Source organism: Opisthocomus hoazin, chromosome 5, assembly GCF_030867145.1.
Source record: "Opisthocomus hoazin isolate bOpiHoa1 chromosome 5, bOpiHoa1.hap1, whole genome shotgun sequence".
NCBI classification, from domain to species: domain Eukaryota; kingdom Metazoa; phylum Chordata; class Aves; order Opisthocomiformes; family Opisthocomidae; genus Opisthocomus; species Opisthocomus hoazin.
The window spans coordinates 81157438-81176391 of NC_134418.1; the positions used below are offsets into that span (position 1 = coordinate 81157438).

Consider the following 18954-nt stretch of genomic DNA (forward strand, 5'->3'; position numbering starts at 1 on the left):
AGAATGGAAAGAAAGAGGCAGAAACTGGTGGGTCGGGATAAGGGCAGTTTAAAAGAACAGCAAACAGAGGGAAACAGGAACAACAACGATACAGATAAGGAGAAAACATGACAAAAACTGACCCGCTCTCTCGGACCGCACCGGCACCGCACGCTCCCCGTCGCGCCGCCACCCCCACCGGAACCCAGCGTGATGTCACAGGGTATGGAACACCGGGCTCTGTTTGGCCAGGTGGGGTCAGCCCCCAGCCCCCAGCTGTGCCCCTTCCTGGAGTCCGGTGAAAATTAACCCTGTCCTGGCCAAACCCAGGACAAGAAGTTACTGGTGGAAAGATTGGGGGGGCGGGGCGGGCAGGGCAGAGAATACAAAGTAAGAACAGCAAAATAACTGCTCTTCATATCTACCTGTTGATCCTGCATCAAAGTTTGACAAATGCTGACACTAAATTCGTGCTGTTTCTTCAACTGATTGATCTGCTCTTGCCATTGTTCCTTTTCTTCCACATATGAAAGGTCGGACATCCACCGAAGGTTTTCCTGACGTCGCATACTTATGTTTTGCTGTTGCCTGGCCTTAGACGACGGGCGATAATTCCCATCTGCTGAAAGAGGACGGCAATTTTTCCACCTGAGTGGGGAAAAAATGAAGAATGAGGACAAACGCTGACACTTCAAACAACTTTTTCTAATGATAGTGCCATTATTCAAATTATGTTTCAGTTGTATGTCAACGACTCACTTGGCACAGGTCATTTCACCATGCCAGCTAAACACCCATGCGATTTTGTCAATCCAACATTACCCTGAACAACTGGAAAACAACAGCCACCCAACTGACAACCACTGTCAAAAAAGAATTACAAAGGATGTTTCTGGATCTTGTTTTCAGTATCATCCATTACTAATATGGGATGTGTACTCACATGAAAACAGAAGCCACCAATGTAATACACTTAGAATTACGAGGCCCAGCTCCTGACTAGAAGACCACTATTTAGTAAAAGTATGTTGGTATCAAAACCAGGGAAAAGTCAACTGAAGAGATAAATATATATTTCTTTTAGTGTGACATCCTCATTTAATCACAAAAAGCTTATTAAGGAAATCAATCAGCTAAGCAGGAGTTAAAACTATTCACGTTAATTCAAAAATTTAATAAGAAACAGTTTTCAAAGCTGCAAAAGCCAACAATTTGAAAGTGAAAATTTCAGAGTTAGTTTAATTCTCTGAATTTCTTTTTTTGAAGAGACTGATCAATATAATTGCAAAAATTTCGTATAGGTTATCTTTTAAGCTGACTAAAACATGAGAACATATGGAGCTACTGCAACACAACTGGAGAGCTCAATGGCAGACACTTAACATGACTGAAAACAGAAGAAATAATCAAACCAGTTGCACACATTGCAGCTACAGAGACTCAGACAAGAAAGTGCCACTGCACATAGTGCAAGCAGAAAGTAATTTCACTTTAGTGTAAAAGAATGCCTTGTAGTTAACGTAACGTGTCTTCCACCTCTTCCAAACACACTCTGGCAAGCATCAGATCAGCAAGTAATGCCACTAACCTCTCCTTGTTTTCTTTAACAAAATACGCATTGTCTGGTACGTTGTTATTTGGATAAACAGAGAAACTGTCATTCAAACTTGATGCGTCTTCTTCCTCCTCTTCTGCCTGACCAACTCCATCAGAGAGGTAACCGTCTTCATCTCCATCCTCTTCATCTAGTGCACACTGGGTAGAACCTCCCCAGGTAGCCATTGTCCTAGTCAACATTGGATAACAAAAATAAGGGGACGTTTGGGAAGAAAGAAGTATTTTTTGTTGCTTATGACTAATTACTACAACAATCTGTTGACAATTACAAGACTGTCTAACTTCAATTAATCAAGCTGCACCAAAATTAATTTAAACATTACCTCACCAATGCAAAATGAAACTAATATTCTTCTGATACTGGGGCAGTTCAATAAAATTACTTACTGTTTTGGAAGATTATTACTTTGTTATAAATGGTGTCGAGATGAAGAAAAATTACTCTGAGCATTTGGCATTTTCCAAACACTCTCCTTTCCTTGGGCAATTTTTCACCATTTATGGAGCAGGGGAGAGTAAATATGCTGGGAAGACTCACAAAACTGGCAAGCCGCCAACTACCAGTCACTTTAGGTGAAGAAGTCAAGAAATTAATTTACTGTTCTGTTCTATCACCACATTCAGTGCTCAGATGAAAACAGGGAACTGTCCCAAGACTGACATCTCACTAACAACAGAAGTGCCCACTGACTAACACAGTGACTCGTGTTCTTACTTTTCAGTCCTGCTCTGCTGTGGAGTACGTTGAGCTTCTGAGCTTTCAGTTTTAACAGATGCAGCAACAGTAGATATTGTTTCTGCAAGCTCTCTCCTCCTCTGATGTTCAGCCATTAAAGCTTCAAGTTGCTTTCTTCTCTGTCGTAATTCTTCTCTTAAAATCTCATGTCTTCTCATCTCAGACCATAACTGTTTGCAGTAAAATGGAAGACATTAGAATATAAACAAAACAAATACACTAAAGCACATTAAAATTCCAGCCTTTGATACTATACCAATACCTTTTTGTTCAGGCATTGGTATTACACTGGAACTGAAGTTACAGTACAAAAAAGCTGCAAAATACAGCCCATATTTACTATTTATCCCAAATACTGCAAAATCTAAGAAAGTAGTTGGACATTACAGGACAGAATTTTCTAAGAAAACCAGCACATGTTTCACTCAAGACTGGTTTTCTCACATAATACAGACATTATAAGTCTGACAGAATACTACCGTCTGGAGAAATATGAAAACTGAGCCAAGAACTTCTCGATAACTAAGTAGAGCATACAATGAAAAGATTTTCTGCAACCTGCAGAAACTTCAAGTTCAGTGCACGTTTGAACAAGATTTAAGGAAGCCATGATTTACAAAGAAAAGCACATGTGGAAAAGGTACAGGTAGAAAGAGGCCTGTATCTGCCTTAAATTAGATACAGTGAAGGCATAAATGGCAAGATACTTTTCTAAACATGTAAACAGCTTTATCGTAATAGCATAACATGTAGAAACAATTGTGTAAGTGAGCTAGACTAGAAAACGCAGACTTAAGAGACAGGCAAGTGACAATGTACTCAAACCTGAAATCAGCTGAAGTAGTTGGTGCTACTGGAGATAAGAAGTTGTCCAACAAAGATCCATACATATTCTGATAATTAATAACTCAACCTGCTTGTAGAGTGTTAGCAATTGCATCGGCACATTCATTTTAGAGACAGTTTCTTTTCAGCAGGAAGAATTCAGACCTTTTATTTAGTCAGAAGAGACAAGCTGTCCTATAATGCTTATTTGGAAGATGCCAAAGTTCTGAAATTCTCTTCTTCGAAAAGGAAAATTTGGCTTTTAAGGACAACAGTACAGGCACTACCCAATCAGCCTCACCTAAACTGTTTAAGGAAAATTTACAAGAATGCTGATGCAACTCACAGAAAGTCTACTAAAAAAAGGTGGGTTTTTAGATATTTGTTTCTAATGTCTAGTCTAGGCAGGAGACACTTTTCATCACATCTCTCTCCATGCCTACAAATGCTAGCACAATTTTCAGACAGACTAAGTAATATCCAGATCATTATTGAAGACGTGAATTTGGGGGGAAAAAGGGAAGTAAGATGTGTAGAAGATAAACGAAGTTTCAAATACTGCCATCATTTTCTTCACGGATGACTTGCCTGTGGTATACACTACCAAATGTTCACAGTACAGATTCAAAATTCATTCAACTTCACATCAATATTTGGCAACAACAGCCACATTTGGGGAAAGACCTCTTGCCAGTTCAGGTCAATATTTACTACTTTCATTTCTGAAAACAAAGAATTTATCCACATCTTGTTAAAATGGCTACTACTTCACTCCCTGCGCCAAGTACTTCAAAATGTGTCCAAGTTATCTAGAACATTATTCCTTTTTAAACCTTTTCAAAGTCACAGAATATCAAGTATGAAATACCTCATTGCCTACTGGTACAGATTCATCAAACTCCAGTAAAGGCTTGCCAGCTGTGTCACACTCGTTCATGGCCGGAGTTGAGGTCGCTGGTGAAGGCTGCCCATTGGCTGGGCAGTTACCCAGGCCAGCTGACAACTGAAAGAGAAAGCAAAATGGCAAAACAGAGTACACCAGCTTTCTAAAACTTACCTGCTGTTAAAAGCCAACACAGCTCAGGCTTTATGAGACAGAATTAGTAATCGGTGAAAAGGGATTTTCGAATCAAAGCTAAATACTTATTTCAGAACCTAGACAGGAATCAAAAAACCTTATTTTTATGTGATCTAGTATTACATAATGCTGTGTATGCACAGTACTGATAATTTACTGCTCACCTCATAGGAAAAAAGTTCATCTTCAAAGGGTATGAGAAACAGTACAGCACCATGCAGCTCAGTCTGAATACAACAGAGTGTTGATCGTGCTTACAAGACACAGTATTATTTCAAAATACCAGACCCTACAAATGACTACAAAGAGGAGTGAAGATGCAGTGACTGGCAGGTAAGAACAGATAAATTTCAATTTTAAAAATAAGGTAGAAGGTTCTCTAACTTTGAAGCCTTTAAATCAAGTTTTTTGAGGACAAACTACGGTGATGACTAGAGCTTCATACAGCAATCACTGAGCAAGAACTTACAGTGGAATGAGATAACCAGAGCTCTCCTCTACAAAGTCCAGCTGCTTACAGTATACAAGTATTATGAATTTAAAGTCTTTTTCCAATTTTTATAGTGAAAAAATGGTGTGAAAGGTATTTTATGTTTTGTGGCTCAACAGCTTAAAAGAAGCAAAGAAATACATTCTACCTACTTGAAGGTCAGGACAAGCTTTCTGTAACACTTGAATTTTTTCTTGAATTTCAATCAGTTTTTTTCTTTCTTCTTGTAACTGCTTGAGCTCCTGCTGCTGCTGCTGAAGTTTAGCTTCATAAAACTTCTCTCTGTGTAAACAAGTTATACGCATATCACTTAGCAAGAAGTTGCCTAAAGCATGATTCTGCTATCCTTTAACAAAGGCATACCTTGCTTTTTCATTTAGTCCTACATCTTTTTGTAACTTGTTAGCACTAGCTCGGACATTGTTTGGTTGTTGCTTTGTCTCTTCCATCTCGCCCAAAAACAAGTCATCAATATTGGATGCATTTGCAATTGTTGCTTGAGGTTCTGGATCATCATCCTGAAAGGATGTCAGAAAGGCAGTTAGACTATTTTCAAGTTGTTACACAAAACGTAACAAGTTTAGTCTGTCTAACTAATTTTTCAAAACTAAACAGTCCGAATAGCTTTATCTTTAGTTCAGATCATAAACCGAGAAATCATCATCTTCATGGCATCACATCTCTAAGATATATTAAGTTCACGAGAGAGTATTACATTTATAAACCTCACACTATGGAAACTTCCACTACAAATGCAAAAGAACGTGCCTCATTCTGGAAGCATAAACAACTTGAATTGTATTTTATGCCTACAACTGAGCAGACAGAAACACACAGGCATGTCAAGAAACAAAGGGGGAAGTGAAAAGAGGAACAGAAGGAGACTGAGGTGAACAAGACTGCTTAATTACTGTAGCCATGAAGTTAAATATTACTGTTAACAGCTTAAAAGAAAAACAAAACTACAAAACTTTTTAGAAACAAAACTGAAAGTTTGTTTTAAAATATTTTAGAAACACTCTTCTGCATGGTTGTCTATTCCGCTTTTCCTGTTTTCATAATTTTTGTATATTCAGTTCTCAGCTTAAATTGAAAATATTAAAGCTGTAGCCATTGCTTCTTTTGTTTTCCAACATGATCGTTCTTAATACAGACCTTGGGGAACAGGAAAGATCATCATCAGTGACCAAGTATGACACAGCTACACAGACCTACAGTACCATTACAAACTAAAATAGGGCAGATTTAGATTCGATATTTGGAAGAAATTCTTCACCATGAGGGTGGTGAAACACTGGCACAGTTGCCCAGAGCAGCTGTGGCTGTCCCCTCCCTGGCAGTGTTCAAGGCCAGGCTGGATGGAGCTCTGAACAACCTGGTCTGGTGGAAGGTGTCCTCGCCCATGGCAGGGGGGTTGGAACGAGATGATCCTTCAGGTCCTTTCCAACCCAAACCATTCTATGTTTCTATGATTACTGAGTACATACAGATACAAGCCTTGCAAATATGAAGGAAAGATTGAAGACATGACAGTAATTAGGTTATTTATTGAGGAAGCTGCCCTCACCATCTCTAATTCTGATTTATACCACTGTACAGTTAACATCTCTCTAGTGATGATAAAAACCAATAACGAATGCTATATTTTTGTGCACAGATGCACATTCATAGAATACCTGCACCATAGCAGCAAGGTTTTGTAACTGTCTAAGTTTCTGTTTTGCAGCTATAAGCCTATTGATCTTCTGCTCAAACTCAGCATCTCCAGCAACATCACCCAGGCTGCTTCTGTGACTAGATACAGAATCTTCACTAACTCTGTCTTCTTCCACTTCATCATCTTCACCTTGGGGTAGGTCGGTATCTTTGTCGTCCTCCCTATTATGACAGTCTGGAGTCGGGGAGAGGAGGAAACAAAACAGTACCAATGACACATCTGTGAACTTCTGAAGTCCACCGTAATTGCTGGACATAAGAAAAATATCAGCTTAATCATTAGACTCTCGAGCATTTTGCTTAAACACAGTTCTCCCAAATTCTGTGCCGCTATCAGAATTATTTACACTAAGACTCAAAATTATTAGAAGACCTTAGAACATACCTAGAGTAGAAGACATTTTTAGAGTCCTTATATTAGCAGCAGATCGGTTATTTATTTCACAGTCTGTGTTAAGATGTCTTCCATCTCTGTTATTAGTCCCACACTGCACATTGGAGTTGCTATTGATTTCACTCCAACTACTGATTCCTTGAGGGTTTCTAGAGTGAAATACATTACTTCTATTAACTTTTTAAGAACTGATATAGATGGAATTTTACTTCAGCCATTTTATTAACTAGCTTTTTACAGGAACATTTCCTGACCTTTTAAAAAAGAAAAATCAACCCCATATAAAATCAGTCCAAACATTTGGAATTTCTCAATATCTGTCTCTCCAACAGTTTAGACTTTTTTTTACACAAAAAAGCAGCTATGAATTATCCCCTTCTAGATCTACAACAATACAAGAGGCTTTCAAGGTATATGTCTATATTATAAAAGGTTTACATGATTCATAGCTAAATAAGTATTCACTTCTGCACAGTGAAGATCCTTGATGCACACGGTTCCCCTGTTAGACTATAGCTCTAAATGCCTTTCTAAACTCCAGATTTATTTTATTCCAGTTCTCTAGTCTAGGCCTGTTAACCTTCTAGTGGAATTCCATACACATCATTCAGTGCTTAAACCCCCAGGAATTACAGACTTTGAAGTCTTTTATAGTCATTTTCTAAATGTCTAATCTATTCTACATTTGCCATATAAATAAGTTACCAAGCACAAGATTATTATCAATTATCTGCATAAGAAATCTACTTAAAATTAAAAACTTTGGAAGGTTAATGCAATCACAGAATTAAGTTGCTTCTGGTTGACTGAAATAATGTATTGTTTCAGGAAACCTGTAACAAAATAGCTAACAAAGATTTAGGATGACAAAAAATATGACAACCTAATATTTGTAACAGGCTGTGGATCCTCATGTTCAGAATCACTTTCTGATTCTTCTGTTTCTTCCTCTTCCTTCGTATTTTCATTCACAGCATCTGTCATCATATCAGATGTTTGCTCATAGTAGTGAACTAACTCGCGTAACTCATTCAGCCTCTTGCGAACTTCATTTAACTTCCTGCAGAGAGACAAAAAGAATATGCGAGGTGTTCTGTCATATTAATCAAACCTACGCAGAGGTGAAAAGTACGTATGTCATCTATAGTTCTTAAAGTTTAGTGCCATTTTCCTAGCTGTAAGAACCTTATTCTTGAAGCTCTGAACTCATTTACTGTCTTAGACCATTAATAAATGGTCTATAATACTAAATTAAGTAGATTAAAATATGAAAAATCGTTTCTTAACACATACATTATTAAAACAGTAACACTCAAAATCCCTAAAGCACCTTATGAAAAAAAAAATTAAAGAACTTTTACTGAAGCTTTTCTGTCGGATTTAGGTTGTCATCCTCTTCACTCTCATTCTGAGAAACCAGGGAATCAGGAGGATAGGGAGCAGACGCCATGCTATTTGATTCGCCATTGACAACAGTTACTATGCCTACAGGACCAGAAGCAGCTGAAGTTGTACTTCTTTGATCAATGCTCCTTTGAGGAGAACCTGAAGCAGGAAAAACTACAGAAAAGAAATACAGCTCATAAGAACAATTTTCAAAAAGGAACTCACTTCACTGAATTGTATTAAAATTTAACTACAAAAAATATTACCAACAATTCAAATAGCAATTAATAACTTCCTCTCTTAGAAGAATAAAAGCTTTTGTCTTAAGTTTCATGCTATGCAATGTCAATAGGCAAGAGTAATAAGTAGCTTTTGTAAACAAGACTTCAGTCAGTTCCTTTTAGCTTTATCGAACTTCAGAAATGCAAGGTTTCATGCTGTGAATCTGCACACAGAGTTCTTCCAAGAGTTTATTTATGGCTGAATTGGGTTTTTTTGACATTTAACATTTCAACATGAGAAAAAAACATCATATCAATTTTTTCCTCTGCTAAGCTCTTGCCTCCATATGCTGTAGAACGTAGATTTGAGATTTCATGTTTGCTTTTTCCAGCTACATGAAATCATATCCAAATATGTTCATATTATATGCATGAAGTACATACAGAAAGATGGGGATAACTATTAAATCAGTCTGGCCTTCTCCAGGAGCACGCATCAAGTGCCTCATTTCTTCATGTTAACCAGAATATGCTGTGATCACCCCTCAGAAGTTTTCAGCTATAGAACAAACTTCAACAGTACAAAGCTGTTTCTAAAAATAGACAGCGAGAGCAGCAAGTAGGCCCACATCAAGACTTTAGGGAGAAGAAAAAGCTGTCTGAGGAACAGGCCAAAACACTAGACCATTCAGACAGTTAAGTTCCACTGGTATGGCCTATCATCAAAGTCCCTGCAACTGGTGCATGACAAAGTCTTTTGACAGTGGACAAGCAAACCCCGTAACACCACAGAGCTACTAACATCTGAAGTGCTGAGTACATAAATTCAGATGTACTGTAATAAAAATACAGGAAGTTGAAATTCATATGGTACAAACAAGTCAGATGTGTCACAGACAAGCCTTGAAGAAAAATATCCCGTCATCACATCCTCACATTAGTCAACTTTGAAAATATTATAAACCAGAGTGCTACTTGCAAAAACACTCATCATTACTTGTACAGCTCTCCATTAAGCCAGAAACTTATACAGCATTAAAAAACATTTACACAATATTGCCCCAGCACAGCTTTATCACCTGCATTTCATTAACTAGTTGCAAGTTGAAAGACCGTGTTACAAACATGCATGTTAAAAAAGTTGTATTCTTGAAAAGTTCCAATTCTGTCTATATTTACTTACAGGACGAGTTATTTAGGTGTTGGTCACGAAGCGTATGCAGTTCTCCTAACAGTTTGTCCATTTTTTGCTTTTTACCCTGCAACATTCGCATCTTGTTAAAAAGCTGCGCCTTCTCATCTGACAGGTGTTCGGACATGGAAGAGTTTCTGCTTTGCGAAATCTCTCTGGTAAGTGAGAGACTTTCCGCTTGCCTTCTATTGTCTGGCACAGACTGTGTCTAAAAAGAGTAATTTCATTTTATTCAGAGTACTAAGAAAAAATCCAAAGAAATCGTAAGAAACAAAAAGCCCTCTTACAGGTTTGCTAGGCTCAACACCAGAACAAAGAACGTTATAAAGGGAAACCAATACTGAAAACTCTCTCATGATATCCCAATTATATACTGAGTTCATATATAATTACACTACAACATAGAAACTACTTATCTGGACTTTCATGGAAAACTGAGACAAGAAAGTATAGATCAGTCAGCTAATAACTCTTAAGAGCACAAAGACGCTGAGCTTTCAAGTTTGGGGGAACCCTAATTACTCCACTAGCAAATGCACACAAATAAGCAAGGCAAGCATTTAACTACACTGTTCAAAAGAACAAGAAACACAGACAATGGCAAAATTTATACAGTGCAGTCCAGGACTGACCTGAGAATCATGAAGCTGGTTGTGAAAGCGCTGAATTAAGTCATTCAATTCTTCATTCAGTTCTGAAGTAAGGCTTACTCCTGAAACACTACCTGTAGTCTCTGTTACAACTGGGCATGCAGAAGGAAGAAAAAATGTAAATACTTTTTCTCTAGTGATGAAATAAAGGCTATTTGATGAAAATGTTTGGTTTAACAAGAACACCAATATACTGCACCTCTTAAAATACAGCAATTATTTTTAACGTTGTGTCCTTCCCACCAACTTTACACTTGAAAGATTATTTCCATTACAGAAATACTAACAAGCCAACTCACAGCTCCTTTGTGAAGAACCATACAAAAGGACTTGATAAGTCTGTTCAGTGTTTTGCTAAAAAGCTCAGAGCAAAATGAAAATGACCAAATTGTCTAGGGTTGATGGAAACATTTTGCTTGTTAGAAACAATTGTTATTAATTAGTATAGCCAAACTAAGAACAGTTCATGTAATTTTACTTCCTTGAAATAATAAATTAACAGGATACTAAGCTTTCATCTTGGTATAAGCTGTAATCTTTACAGCTGCAAAAAGAGTCTTGGGGGTCTGTCCTTCAAAACGCTTTATGAGAGGAATACATTAAAAAGAAAGCTACGATATGGAATTGGCAGTTGAGAGATCCAAATAACTCTTTCTTTCTCCCCCAAAATGAACCAATACTTCATAAGAGAAATCAAGCAAAATATTATTTATTTTCCTCATAGATCATAACTTTGTTACCTGCACAATAAAAGTTTACTATTTTCAGATTTAAAAACATTTATTTTGCCCTATATTGAATTTGAATCCTTACATTTCCCAGCCTACAGTTCTGGCACATCTTTAAGTAAGTCAACACAAAGAGCAGTAAGAAACTTAAGAGTGACATAAGTGGAAATGTGAAACAAGCAAAAACAACACCAAAGAATTTTAAAAAATGAAATTCTAATTTGTCATAAGTAATTCTATTTTCTACCCACTTCATCTACCCACTCCTCATCAAGATGGAATTTTGTGTATCTGAGGAAAGAAGAGAGCGCAGATTCCATCACAGGCCTACTTCTGCTGAGCAGATAGGAGAAAAGCAATTACTGAAAACCGTTTAAGAAACAAGGAAACACCTTTTGAAGCCACTTGCTTCTCTTGCTCCTGTGGCAGCTTTCTAAAAGCTTTCTACCTACCAACTTCTCTGCTTCTCTTCCTACACTAAAATCTGGAGTTTTCTTAACTAGTTCCACCTTCTTCCCTATAGTCTATTAAATCAAGGACAGGAGAAAAAGCAGAAAGAGGAGCTCATCAGAACAAGGAACCTTAAAGAGAGACTTTTTGTAATATGGAGAATCCAATGCTCATATTTCTACAAATTAAGCTCTTTTAAATACGAAAACTAACTGTACTAAGAACTGCTATCTCATACACCCTCTAATCAAGCCTAACAGCAACTCTTATGGGGAAGAGTCATGGAACAGTAACACAGACTGAATTTGAACTTGCTCAGTGCAAAAATGTCATTCCCTACGACTGCACACATAACTGCACCCCATTTCCAAAGAAAACAGGATTTAGGGAGGGGGGGACAGGCAGGATGAGTTTCCAACAAAAGATAATTCACATGTCAACAGTCGAGAAATCAAGGACAACTGTCTCTCTTCTAAGATTGAACTCTTGAGAAAACAACTCTGTGGACAACCTTTAAGCAGACATCAAAAAGAAGTCTCTGTCTCAAAGATAATTCCTGAAAAGTTGGGAATATATGAAAATGAATTAGAAGAATGTTTTTAAACTGAAGGTTATAACATAATGGTGGTGCTCTACTATCAGAACCATGCTCCCAGTTTACATGCCATAGAATTTCAGAGTTCTTATTTTATATTTACTTATGCAAGTGTTATAGCAACCCCCTATTGGATAGATCATTAGCCTATAGCCAGGAGGATGCAAAATGGGAGAGAACACTCTGTGTGCTACACAGATTCTTTCCTCATAGGCCTGGGAGAGAATAGTCTGTATGCCATGCTCTGATTCTTTCCACAAGGGCCTGGTGCAATGATGGAGATGAGAGGCAGACTCATACTCTGATGTGGTAGACCAATTCGTACAAGAAAACCCCACACTTTTAGGATTTTACAAGTAAACCATAGAAATCTGCTGTGTGGTTTTTAACTGAGAAGCCATTTTACAATGTTACACTGTACTCTTCAGAAACAGAAGCCTTGCAGTAAAATTTTTTAAAAGTGCATTATAAAAAAAGATTTTTTTATGTGTATTCCACAATTCCAGCGTTAATCATTCAGTCAGCATGCTAACATGCTACCAAAGACACTGTCATTCCACATACCAGAATCATCCATGACAGCAATTGCTTGCTCTGCTTTATGCTGCAAAGCAAGAAGAGCTGCCTGTCTTCCTTGAAGAGCTTTCAATTGCTCCTGCTGTTGTAGCATCCTTTTCAACAAATCATGCTGCTTCTTCAAGTTCTCCAACTCCTCTTTAGCTTCCTGTTGAGGATCTCTGGCCTGCAAGATATGGCAGAAGATTACCATAATCACAACAATTTATTTGTTGAGTACTAGTGACAGAAGTGTCAAAAAAGCAGAACTTTAATAGACTCAAACAGCCTGGTTAGTGTAAAAAAGGTGAAAATGAAATGGCTTCACCTTTCTGGTAGCTCTTGTCAGTCTAAAAATTTTGGAGATCCCATAGGGAGAAGCCTGTACCACCAAGACATACTTACCACTTCCGGGCGCTAAGTTTTCTTTAGAAATTCAATCAACTACCCTAACATGTCCTAAAGACTAACTCGAGCATCCCTCTGTCTTTTTAATCATGAAAGAGGGCACTAAGCTATAAGACTCGTAAAGCTAAGCAAGACAAGTATCACAAAGCTACATATAATACAAGATCTAGATTAATTTACTGGCCTAAAACCTCGAAATTTTCAGCAGAACATTCTGAGTAGTTATTCTTCTCTAACCTATAGTGTGTTTAGCTTTCTATGCTATATTTATGCCGTTGATGCCAGAATAGACCTGACTTATGTAAATCAATTTCAAAACAAAAACATGCACGGAAACCCCTCTATTCCATATTTTCAAACACATTGAAACAGATCTGTAGGAATGAAAGCATGTTGAGCAGTTAAAATATATTAAAACTACATTCTTTTCCTCATCCCATCCTAACTGAAAGCTAGAGATTTGCCTCAAAACTTTTATTCCAGGACTCTCAGCAAATTAAGTATTTTAATGAGACATCCGCAGTTAAGATCCTGATCCTGTTTGAAGTTGGACTATCGCACTATGCAGATGAAATCCTGGAAATGTTTGCCTCTTTTTTGTTAGGAGTTGACAAGTATTTAAAAAGAACATTAATAACTTAAAAGCATCATCCTCTCTCCAAATAGTGCTAAGTTCCTGAAGTACAAAATTCTCTCAGTCTAAAAATACTGCACCAAAAGTCAGAATAAAAGCAGGAATCTTATTAACTAGTTCCGAGTCCCAGGGAATGCCCAACTTTCCAGCAGAGAAAGGAGAACGCCTCCAGAATTCTAAACTTCTCAAAGCATCACTAAAACATGCACTGCAACTGATCATTCCTGCTAAACTTTCATCTGATTTATCAAAAGCAGAGTAGAGTACACAATGAAATCAACACAGGAAGGAACGAGGCGAAGGAAGGGGAAAAGGGGATCTGTCTCAGTCTCACTCATCTACTAAATAATTCAAGCTTTACCTAAAGTACCATGTTTGCTTGAGTTCGTTAAAATCACATAACATATTTTTCAAGCTTAGTTCTACATTTAGACTAATAAGCTTCACAAAACATTTAATACCTTTATTTTATGGAAAAAAAAAAAACACTTAAACCTTTTTCTTTTTTTTTTTTTTATGAGACAAAGCCATAGAAAAGCTAGTAACAGGTAACAACAGAAGCTTCAGACTCCGAGCCCCTTAGTCTTCCCCCTTCCAACCAAATATTTATATAAACAACTATACGAAAACATTTGTGGAACAAATTAAGGCTACTATTTCCCAATTTATGTTCTCTCTATGGTATTAGCTTAAATTTGCATTAGCAGACTATTGGTGTAAACATGACAAGTGTCTGAAAGTCACATTTACAATAAGTTTTCCCAGAAAGAGAACAGCAAAACTGGAAGGATCATCTACATAAAATCAGAGCACCTGCTGTACAAAAACTACACCTCACACTTTCTCTGTCAATGTTGACGCTTCAGAAGAGAAAGTTGTCAAACATCTCTATTTAAAGAAAAAAATAAAACAACTCTAGGCAAAGAACATTCATTCAATGAAAAGACAGCTGGATACAAATAAGCAGGCCAAAGGGGAACATTCACTGTAAGTAACAAATACATTTGAAGTGGCTAACAAGAGAAAAAACAATATTAAAAGATCAGCACATATAAACCCTATTTGAGGCTAAAATAGTATTCTGAAGTGTACCTTTGAAGGCAATCCATGTTCTTGGCTATTAATTCTACAAAGCCAGATTTCCCTGTCATTCAGAGCAGCTCTGTCACTTTTCCCTTTAGGCCTTGCTGTTACATCAATGTCTGTAACCTGTTCTTGTGAAGCTGAATTCCCTAGTTTGTCCTCAATGCGGGGCCGAACGCTCAAACTAAAAGATACCTCCTTTATTAAATAGTTTAGTATGTTAGATCTTGAACATGTGCTCCAACTTAATATGCATCTTTAAGTTACAAACCTAGCCACTTGTATTTTACCAAATAAAGAAAAATATCAAATAAAATCTACTGAAGAGCAAAGGCATCTCTAGTCATTTTTAGAATTTTTATAACAATAAGGCTCCATATAGCAATCAACCTTATAAGACTAGTAGTATTTATTCTGCAGTTAATACATTCAAGCTGCATGTAAAGAGATATCAGACACATATGAAGGGCCAAACATGAAACTGAAACCTATTTTGCAAAGATGAAGAAAAATGCATGTTCACATACATACTTCTTAATAACTTTTTCTGCATTTTTTTTGAAGTTAAAAGTAGATCGTCCTTGTCTATCATTTTATTTCCTTACAGGGATAGAAACAGTTTTTACAACGCTAGAAATAATTACAAAAAATTCTTAATGTTTTAACTGCTGTTTTACTTCCAAGCATGTAAATTCTCCTCACCTGCAGAACATTCAGTGTACTAGCTGGCAAAAAGAGTACCAGGTCTCTAACACTTTTCCCCAGTATTAGAACGTGTAAAACTTCAGTTGTTATTAAAATGCTTTTGTTGTACTACAAGAATTGTTTACCATATTAACATAAAAGATTTTATAAATGGAAAGGAAAATTGTCTGTGAATCTCAGAACACTTTTTCTAAAAGGTGCTCATCTCCAAAAAAGGAGAGAAACTTCTGGGTTAGGTTAACAGTTCTATCATATCACTACCAAGATGCTTGCGCAACGGCCCACTAACGACTCATTCCTAACTCTCTCTTCATCCAACACCAGCAAGTTTTCCCCATTAACAGAAACAAATTTGTAGAAGAAAAATTGTACAGAAAACTATTCGTTCCTAGATCAATCCAGTGCATGCCCTGCCAAAGTAAACGTTTAACCCTTCATTTGACTTTGAAGAAAGACTAAATATTTTTTAAAAACTAATCAAGATCTATTGTTGTTGTGACAGAATCATTAATTTTCCCATATAAAAATAAAAGATATGCACACATGTATGAACACCTCCGGAACAGAGTGTTTGTGGATTTACTATTTAATCAAACTGCAGATGATGACACTATCATAACAATCACGACAAAACCAAAACAAACAAGCTCTTCATTTCTAGCACCTTAATTACTAAAAGGCAGCTTACCGTGGTATCTGAAGCCTCAGACTGCACATCAATGTTTAGCAATGTGCTCTCACCTACAGAACCAGATCCCACAGCTGAATCTACAGTCCGAACATCATCCTCCTCATTTTCTCTAGCCTGAAATATTTCATTGGCATAAATCAAAAGCTAAGTACAGGGGCAGTAAAAATGAATTATGGAAGGTACTATGTATCAAAACCAACACCCCCAGTAGCACCATCAAAACATCAATGGTCAACTCCTAAAAAAAGCTTACAGCGCAGAAACAAACATATTATGTTCTCAAACTTACAAGCATCTTTTGCAAAAATTTCAGATAGGATTTCTCCTGCTCTTTAAGATGATCTATAAGGTGTGATAAACGCTCAACATTGGCCGATCTCTCATTTTTCTCTACAAGATCATCCCGCATGGAGCTGGCCTTAGCAATATAGTCGCGAATTTGAACTAGTCTGCTCACAATCTGTAAAGACACTGAAGTTACTGAATGCATTCAGCTACAGCTTTAACGTATTTAATGCACAAGACATGGTGATAGCAACAGCAAAGCAGTAATTACAGGGGTGACATACCAGTACTTTCAATCCTACAAGCACATTTCTGCAAGTGGTTAAAAATCAACAGCTTTTATAAGGACAGATTTATGCATGCATGAAGTTGCAAGACTGAAGCACGGGGCTCGTCAACATAGGCTACAACAGAATTGAGCTCATTAACATACAATAATATTAACCTGTGAGAGTATTTTCTGGAACTGTATAAAAGAGAACCAACCTCTAAGATGAAAATTAATACCGCTTCTGTTACGAATAAGCAGATTTCTAAAGAACAATACATGATTAAGTTTGGTTTCACATTTTCCTCAAGTTGCCTGTTAGAACAGTGGGAAGATCAGTATTTCCAATAAAGATTTAACAGTTACACTTTTTGGAAATTTAGAATGATGCACTGAAAAGTAACACGGTAATTAAAACATTTCTAAGAGTCAGTATTCTGTAGCCTTTATAGGCCATGTAAATACCTGGCTGCTATCCACAGCTGGTTCTCCCCTTCCATCTTCTTGCGCAGAGACTTGACAATTCTGCAAGAAATCCTTACTTAGAGCAGCTCCAAACAACTCTTTACATTGCACTGATACCCCGCTTTCCTTTTTTTGGGAACCTGAGGCAGGATCTTTGCTTTTGTTAGTGTTTATCTGCAGTGACAGGAAGTTGAATGGCTTTTTGTTTTCATTAAGTTGACGTTTGTTGTTAGCAGCCGTTGCCCTGCCTTGAGAATCACTTCCAATGCTCCTCTATAAACAAACAAAAAGCAAACAATTGCTTTATTTTTTTCCTCCAGTACATTCTCAACACTAATTAGTTTCACTGCTTGGATTACCAGTTCCCCAGTATTATTAGACTGATTTTAAAGTCAGCTTATTAGTCACTGACTAGCCAAAAGCTAGCTAAAAATAGTGCTGGTGATTTTTGCCATGTAGTTTTTAGAAAGCAAGCCCACCCTTCTAGAACAGCTGAGAAGCAATAGGGTTCTGCAGTTCCTCAAAGCTTCGCTCCTCATCCTTGCTGTGGCCTCCACCTTCACTATAGTGAAAGGCATCCTACTTTTCCAGATACATTTGAGAGAATAACAATAATAAAACAGCAACATATTCACTTACAGACTATGATACCTCATACTTCAGCTTTTCTTTAGAACTTTCTGAATAGCAGCTTGATGCTGTAACATGCCTTTGGGGAAGAATTTATGCCCAGTCTTTATACTCTAAGTCAAAGCAATAAGTCACATTTGAAAGAACCTTCACAACCCAAACAAGTTAACAACAAACTTCGGCAAAGATTAACAAGCCTCTATTCTGAAACTGTTAGCACAAATTTATGCCTTGTTACCAAGGAATTAATCCCTTATACTTTTCATTATTTTGGACAAGGAAAGGATGAGCGTGCCATATTCCCAAAGAAGCAGTTATGGCTCAAGAACTCACGCTACACATTGCCGTATACTCTACTGGCAAGCAGTTTCTAATGCTACAGTTCTGCTTAATCCACAAGGATAACAATGTTCAGAACCCCAAAATGGCACTTCAGGAACAGACTTTCAAAATAAGGTAACAGATATGTTCAAGTTGCAGACAAGTATGCTGAGTAAGAAATACTGATTTGAGGACACAGGTATCTGTTAATGATTGAGAGGAAAAGACAGCTAGCACACTGTCAAGTATAGCAAAGCCATGGTCCTGAACTTTCCACAATTCTCTTCAGCTCAGAACCAGAATTTTGATTTGGCTTCCACTGCACCTGTAAGCTTTTTTAAAAATCTTTATCACTTACGCAAGCTTTCTTTATTCATCTGTCAAATCATTAAGAGATAGCCGAATAAATTTTATAGTCACATTTATAGTGGGAGCTAGTATTCACACAAACCTGATCCAGATCACCAAAGTTTATTCTTTGTTTAAGCCTTTCTAGTTCAGCCTGCTCTGGAACAGACATCTGGGTGACGTATCGAGCATGAGGAAAACTATGAGGAGTTCTGGTCTTTCGTCGTCCCATTCCAGGTGAGGATTCTGGAGATATATCATTAGTAAGCCTCGTTTCAGCTTCCCCACCAAGCTTTTTCTTGTTTTTTTCTGAAGATCTGTTTGCTTTCTTCTGCTGACCTCCCCAGTCCTTAGAGAGGAAGGAGGGAAGAAAAAAAAATGTATTTTTTATCCACATAGATAAAAAGTAAACATTTTAGTTCAGTGAAAGAGAGTTTACCTCCATTTTATAAGTAAAAATAAAAAGTGATACCAAAATATGCACTAAGTATTCTAGTGCAAACA

General features: G+C 37.2%; 1 protein-coding gene across 15 annotated transcripts in view; it reads right to left on the reverse strand.

The window, feature by feature from the left end:
* PCM1 (pericentriolar material 1) overlaps positions 1-18954 on the reverse strand; it is a 42526-nt gene that overhangs the window by 19374 nt on the left and 4198 nt on the right. For 10 of the 15 annotated variants that reach the window (XM_075421890.1, XM_075421888.1, XM_075421897.1 and 7 more), the window contains exons 3-19: positions 18554-18799; positions 17152-17424; positions 16423-16593; positions 16131-16247; positions 12622-12799; positions 10267-10376; positions 9626-9842; positions 8197-8395; positions 7719-7895; positions 6827-6984; positions 6402-6616; positions 5089-5243; positions 4878-5007; positions 4026-4160; positions 2312-2502; positions 1568-1765; positions 405-627 (exon numbers count right to left, since the gene is read on the reverse strand). In XM_075421890.1, the coding sequence (XP_075278005.1) occupies positions 405-627; positions 1568-1765; positions 2312-2502; positions 4026-4160; positions 4878-5007; positions 5089-5243; positions 6402-6616; positions 6827-6984; positions 7719-7895; positions 8197-8395; positions 9626-9842; positions 10267-10376; positions 12622-12799; positions 16131-16247; positions 16423-16593; positions 17152-17424; positions 18554-18799 (3093 nt within the window). The remainder of the gene's footprint in view (positions 1-404; positions 628-1567; positions 1766-2311; positions 2503-4025; positions 4161-4877; positions 5008-5088; positions 5244-6401; positions 6617-6826; positions 6985-7718; positions 7896-8196; positions 8396-9625; positions 9843-10266; positions 10377-12621; positions 12800-16130; positions 16248-16422; positions 16594-17151; positions 17425-18553; positions 18800-18954) is intronic. The other 5 variants (XM_075421902.1, XM_075421896.1, XM_075421903.1 and 2 more) reach the window with 3 other exon arrangements.